At 40.2% G+C, this 6,131-nt stretch overlaps 2 protein-coding genes across 3 annotated transcripts; both read right to left on the bottom strand.

Moving 5' to 3' along the window:
• Nucleotides 1-910: 910 nt before the first annotated feature.
• On the bottom strand, nucleotides 911-1,555 carry LOC122050901 (zinc finger protein AZF2-like). Its single transcript, XM_042611769.1, has one exon. It carries the CDS (start codon nucleotides 1,553-1,555, stop codon nucleotides 911-913), a length of 645 nt encoding a protein of 214 aa, XP_042467703.1.
• A 1,974-nt stretch (nucleotides 1,556-3,529) lies between these two features.
• LOC122053423 (KAT8 regulatory NSL complex subunit 3-like) lies at nucleotides 3,530-5,783 on the bottom strand. Of its 2 annotated transcripts, XM_042615473.1 has the most exons (6): nucleotides 5,541-5,779; nucleotides 5,175-5,233; nucleotides 4,797-4,932; nucleotides 4,625-4,697; nucleotides 3,987-4,052; nucleotides 3,530-3,877 (listed from the first exon to the last, which is right to left on the bottom strand). In XM_042615473.1, the coding sequence occupies exons 1-6, from the start codon at nucleotides 5,690-5,692 to the stop codon at nucleotides 3,731-3,733; spliced, it is 633 nt and encodes a 210-aa protein (XP_042471407.1). In that variant the 5' UTR covers nucleotides 5,693-5,779; the 3' UTR covers nucleotides 3,530-3,730. The 2 variants fall into 2 exon arrangements, with proteins under 2 accessions (XP_042471407.1, XP_042471408.1); XM_042615474.1 differs by lacking the exon at nucleotides 3,987-4,052 and having other exon boundaries at nucleotides 3,825-3,950; nucleotides 5,541-5,783.
• Nucleotides 5,784-6,131: the final 348 nt, after the last annotated feature.

The raw sequence follows: 6,131 nt of genomic DNA, 5'->3' as shown, positions 1-6,131 counted from the left end.
AGAAACTTCTAAAGTACTATTTGTTTGCTATACATTATCTGTTATCGATGACACAAACTTTCAAAAGAGTACGATAAGATGTGTAGGTGGATTCCGCTGTAGGTCAACTGCGAGTCGTTCGGTCAGGACGACACCAGCTCAGCCATATTGAATGGAGCTATCGGCCTATTCTTCACTCGACCGTGCAATTGCCGAAGGGGTGTATTTACGTTCGATTAGACCGGAGGTCCGATTGCTAAGGACGGTGGATCGGATAGCATAGTGTTAGGCTCTTAACCTTTGCTGCAAGTGCTGAGGATAATCGCTCGGACGGTCCAGTTAGCCTTTTAAGTCCGCCCTACCATGTAATCCGCTCGAGCAATCGATAATATTACGAGTACCTTTAACCTCTTATTAACTTTGACCGCTATATTAGTCTGTTTATACTGTCTTGACCCACTTTTAGAGGGATACATCATTTTCATCATCTATTGTATATTTTATTAAATTCACTAAAGATCTTTTTTAAATATTAAATTACTGACTTCTAATAAAATTAGTTTTAATTAGTTAATTAATAGAAAAGAAAGTTTTCTCTTATTGTAATTTCCATCTTTAATTAACAGCATTGTTATTTAAAATTGATCAAATAAGATAACATCAGTTAGATTAATAACTAAGTTAACGGTGATAACAAAATTTGAACACCTTAAAAATATATCCATCAAAAATATATTTCATTACTTTCCAAAATAATTGCATAATACTTCATCAGACAGATATCTCCAAATTGACCACAAATATCGAAGAAAATTTAATCTACCAGTTTACAGCAATCATATATAACAGAGACATTTTCTTTAACTTGCATTTTTTTCCTTTCTTTTTTTTTCCAAGATGTTTAATCAAACTAATCAGATTAATTAATGTCTTAAAAGAAAGTAAAGAAGCGAGGAGGGGGAGAGGTGGCCGCCGCCGCCGGATGAGAGCTCACTGTTTCCTCTTCCTTAGCCAATTCCGCTTCCGGCATCGCCTCCTGGTTGAGGTCAATTAACAAGCCCATCGCCGTCGAGCACTCAGTCAGCGAGGACGATGGCCCAGCCATCGGCCTGTTCTCGGCTGCGGCTTGCCGTCTAATCCTCTCGTAGTGAGCCCTCATGTGCCCGCCTAGCGCTGGCCCCGTCGCGAACGACTTGGAGCAAAAAGAGCAAGCGTGAGGCTTGTTTTCGGCGGGGAACTTATGATGGCTGGCTTTGTGGCCCCCCAAGGCCTGGTAGGAAGAGAACACCTTACCGCACTGGGAACATACATAACTCGCCTGGTTGCGCTGTGTCGGAGCCGGAGATACAGACGGAGACGGCTGTCGGATAGGCGGCTGCGGCGGAAGTGGCTTGTCCTGCTGCGACAGCGACGGCAGTGAAATTGGAGACAGCTCTTGCCGCTGTTTTGGTGGAGACGGGTATGGCGACGGAAGTGACTGGCTCCGTTTCTCCACCTCCGGCGGCGGAAGCGACTGGCTCAGTTGCTCCACCTCCGGCGTAGAAAGCGGGGACCTTTCGTCCTCTGCCGGAGTCATCTCGTCGTCGTGAACGGGCGGAGAAGAGATTAGAAGAGTCGGTGTGTGTGGATTAAGGAGATTTTCGTTGTGTTATATTTATAGCAAACGAATTAATCAACTGGATGTTGTTTTTGTTAACGAATCAATCAAATCAAATAATTCATTATATTTTCCTTAACAGCGCTCGACTCGAATTACTCCGTGTATATCTATCTTCTTTTTTTCGTCACGTATATTCAAATTTATTTTAAGAAATAATTTTATAAATGCACGAAATTTTGATTGAGGCGAAATTAAGAAGGTGCGCTAGTTATAGTTTGCATTATTTTAATCTTATCCAAATTACTAGTATGGTAACGGTAAGCTTTATATTACTAATAATGATCTAATTAAAATAATTGGGACGAAGTTAATATAAAATATATAGCAATTTTAATAAATTAAATTAAAAAATATTAAGTTGATTTACTTTAATACGTTATAATAAAGATTTATAGATACACTTGTCACGTGCTTCCATAATATATGATGATTTAAAATAGAATTATATATATATATATATATATATATATAAGTGGATTACTTTTTACCATCACCATCGTATGTTATATATATTTTAATATACTAAATTAACTTTAAAATTAAAAATATATATATTTTTACTACGCGGATGAAAAAGCAAACAGCTAGAGGCTCCAAGAACATGACATTGATCGTGGGGCCAATCTTCTGGCTCATTGGTTCCGTCCACAACATAAGTCAACTGATTTACGAGACGACAAATGTCCATGTTCAGATCCTGAATAAGTGCGTTCAGCTTCCTTTGCTTCTTCCTCTGCTAGTGGGAAGCTTGCTCTTCTTGGTCGCCGGAGTTCTCATGTAACTCCCCGGCTCGGGCGGCCTCCATCTGGATCGAATTAGGAACGTCATCAGAATTGTCTATCAGGTTGATGACTAACTCCACAGACTACCGGAGGTCCTTTCAATGTACTTTGTCCTCACTCGCATGCACTCTGGAAAACTTTCTAGGAGATCACTCATCCTCAGATTTCTCCAAATTCAGCATGCTTAACTTTGAAATTCTTAAGTTTGGACTTCCGAAAAGAAAGGTACATCTTGGTGATATGGATAGTAACCTCTAACCTTTTAAGTCATACTTAACCAGAATCTCAAAACTGGGATATTACAATCACCCCCACTTAAAGACACAACGTCCTCGTTGTGTAACCACGAATCACACCACAAAAAAAATCCCAGAATCACCCTCGCTAAGTGGTGCCCTGGGTGCTCCTGCCACAGGCGCACTCACGGTCGCAAGATCGCTCTGATACCATCTGTAACTCTCCGGCCCGAGCGGGTCCCACCCAGACCGAACTGGAACGCCACCAGAATTGCCCATCAGGTTGATGAGTAGCTCCACAGACCACCGAAGGTCCTTTCAACGTGCTTTATTTTCACTCGCACACACCCTGAAACCTCCCAGGAGATCACCCATCCTTAGATTTCTCCAAGTCAAGCACGCTTAACATTGGAATTCTTAAGTTTGAGCTTCCAAAAAGAAAAGTGCACCATGATGACATAGATAGTACCCTCTAACCTTTTAAATCATACTTAATCAGAATCTCAAAACTGCAGTATTACATCTCAACGATCATGGCGTGTTTTATTCAATCCATTTAATGGTAATAAGTTGTTTATCAGCGGTCACAAACCTACTTTTGCTTATCCTGTTTCCTTGGGCTTGGCATGCTTGGATTTGGCTGTGCTTATCCGGTAGTGTTCCGTTCTTCGCTAGGGGATTGATGAACGCTGTTAGAGTGATCGCGATGCAAAGAATGGAGAGAGTGACCATTGATAAGCTTTGAGGATCTGCATGATCTGTTGGAGAAGAAAAGACAGGGTCAGCTACCATTATTGATACATGAAAGCACCCAGAAGAAAAACCTGCATTCCCTAAGGAACGACGCACCACCAAGCCAAGCATTTGAGACGTTTATCAGTAGCATATGTCATGCATAGAGTACTTCAAAATATCCACCATTCATAAGTTACATAAATGTTGCACCAAAATGAAAACGGCCAGATGATAACTACATTAGATTTAAAAGTGTCTCATACACGTCCCTCTTCTTCGGGGATAGACTTGCTGACAAATTCAGCCATTGCTTTCAGAGCTCCTTGTTCAGCTTCATCTTAACCCACCCCAGTTGACTGTTGTTGCTTCTTTCCAATTCTGAACGAATGATCACCTCCATCAATTACATACAGCACACTGGGACACTTCATTTTCTTTCGAGTGTTTTCCAGCTTATCCAGTGGGCATAAACCATCCTTGCTTCCCTGTATTGATGTCCATTTTTGGGGCAGTAGATAACATAGCAGAACAAACGAATAAGGCCCGAGCTAGCATCTTCTGAATAAAAAACAATACACTGTCCATGAATCAGACCTGCACGAACATAGTTGGAGTTTCTAGCTGCAACAAAGTCTCATCACAGATTGCTCCATTGATTCCCTAAAACACATGATAATAAGCTGAATACATCATAATGCCCAACTTGTTCGACTACATGTTCCATTCAACTGGAGAGTTAGTTGGGATGTGTAAGAGAAGCACAATCAAACTGATGGATGTATGCAACCTTTTGAGTTACAAAAGATCATTTCTGGTTGAAATGAATGCAGGATTAAGTAGTGAAGACTTCATCAATTATTACATCATCAAAGTAAAGAGTGGATGACGGGGTTTAGTGCAATCAAAATTGAGTTTATAACTCTAAACAATTTTGAGAGATCAAAAGACTACCAAGTAGAGGAGCATATTCATCATGGATCTTACTTTTCAAATGCTTATTCAATTACTTTGTTGTTTTTGTAATACAAGGCATTCAACTTGAGACCTAAGAACTAAGAAGCCAAACTCAAACAGTAGCCAGTTGAAGCCTTCAAAGGAACCAAGAGAGGGAGAAAATCAATCGATCAAGATCTTCTCAGTCACACAATAACTCTTATTGCTTTTTCATCAAGAATAGACTCACATAGCTTTCAGAACTTATTTAATCGATGCTATAAGGAAAATATAGGCACCTTTAGAGGATAGCCCAAGCAAACAATTGCTGCGACAGGGATATCTTCTTTTGTAGTCACCATGCAGCTCACTCTATCAGAACGACAAGTGTATAGTAAAGATTAACATGAACAAAAAAAAAAAAAAAAAAGAACACAGAATTAGCTGATTGTCCCGATAAAGGTTCGTTACCTTGATCCCATGGACTTTCCTACCAAAACAAGAGGATGCCCAGGATGTTTGCTAACTGCATCTTTTACAACATCCAAGTGATGATCGACTAACTTTTCTGCTTTGGGAGGAGCCTTGCGTTTTCCACCAGATATATCTGCAAACCAAGTAAGCCATGTGCAGGATCACCTTTTTCCATATTGAGGAGCATATCTTCCTCATCAAGTTCAAAGAAAAACATAGAGATTTCTTTTACAAACAATTTGCTAATAGCCAGAGTAAGTATTGTTTGTCCAATGAGCAAAGGAGTTTATATCTTTAGAGCTGATTGCCTGATTCCAACACAGTCAATTCCATAAAGAAACATTTAATGAATCATTCCAGGGTGGGAAAACTCACAGGGATAGTCAAAAGTGACAACAATGGCATTCAATTCTTCCTCAATCTTTTTCTTCCATCTGAAAGGAGAACCAGTAGGATCTTAAGTCAGTAAAGGAACTCCTAAAGGTGTAAGCATCACTCGATCTCAACAAGATCACTTGAAAACGACTCAGAATAATGCTTAAGTCTGTTATAACCGAAGGAAAGCGGAATTTTTTTTCCCCCTTTGATTAAGAATTTCATATGACGATTCGGACAGAAACAAAGAGAAGAAAATAGATATATTCACCGATAAAAACTGCAGCATCAGTAACCCTTCTGATTTTCGTCAACCAAGAAGCAGACTCGATTTGGTGCAAATAGGAAGAGGAATCGGCGTGTCACCTGAGCATCCACTCGGAAGTGGACGGGGCTCCGGCGCCATGTGCGAAGACCACCAGAGGCGTGTTCCCCTTCGTTGCGGAGGTCTCGCTGATTGCCTTATCGTGCTGGTCCTGCCGACGGCGCTTCGACGGTGGAGGTGCGGCGGTAGCCATCGAGGGGCGTTCCTCGGCCAAACCCTTCGAGGCCTAAATGAAAGTAGTTATAAAATAAAGAAAAACAACAAAACAAATTCCTCAAAAAGCGTTTCTTTATTTTTGAGCGCGGATCGGTCCTGTGTCACCCGCCGGATACTGCATTACTCTAAAAAAACAAACTTTGGAAGAATTTTTCATTTGTCAAAATCAGGTTGAACAAGAGAGTGCGAATGGATTCTTAAGATAATTCTTCAAAATATTCGGAGGGTATATTTGTTTCGGGGAGTATTTTTAATAATCTTGATTAGTCATCAAAGTTTATCAACGAAAATCTTATTAGATTTAAGTAATCGATAATTTTCGAGTAATATTTCATGTCTGACACGTTAGCAAAAGGGACATACAATTCAGAATCGGAAAACTGAAATTTTTCTTAATTCAGTGGTTAACGAAATTT

The sequence above is a fragment of the Zingiber officinale genome, chromosome 3A (genome assembly GCF_018446385.1).
Source record: "Zingiber officinale cultivar Zhangliang chromosome 3A, Zo_v1.1, whole genome shotgun sequence".
NCBI lineage: Eukaryota > Viridiplantae > Streptophyta > Magnoliopsida > Zingiberales > Zingiberaceae > Zingiber > Zingiber officinale.
The sequence above is the reverse complement of the archived record's forward strand: the minus strand, read 5'-3'. Positions and strand labels throughout refer to the sequence as shown.

Bases quoted from the DNA above. Each gene is read 5' to 3' on its own strand.
- LOC122053423 (XM_042615473.1), bottom strand. From the start codon at position 5,692: ATGGCTACCGCCGCACCTCCACCGTCGAAGCGCCGTCGGCAGGACCAG. The intron at 5,234-5,540 runs GTGACACGCCGA...TTCTCCTTTCAG, and splicing joins ACTTCCGAGTGGATGCTCAG to ATGGAAGAAAAAGATTGAGG. The intron at 4,933-5,174 runs GTGAGTTTTCCC...CTTGGTTTGCAG, and splicing joins TGTCACTTTTGACTATCCCT to ATATATCTGGTGGAAAACGC.
- LOC122050901 (XM_042611769.1), bottom strand. From the start codon at position 1,555: ATGACTCCGGCAGAGGACGAAAGGTCCCCGCTTTCTACGCCGGAGGTG.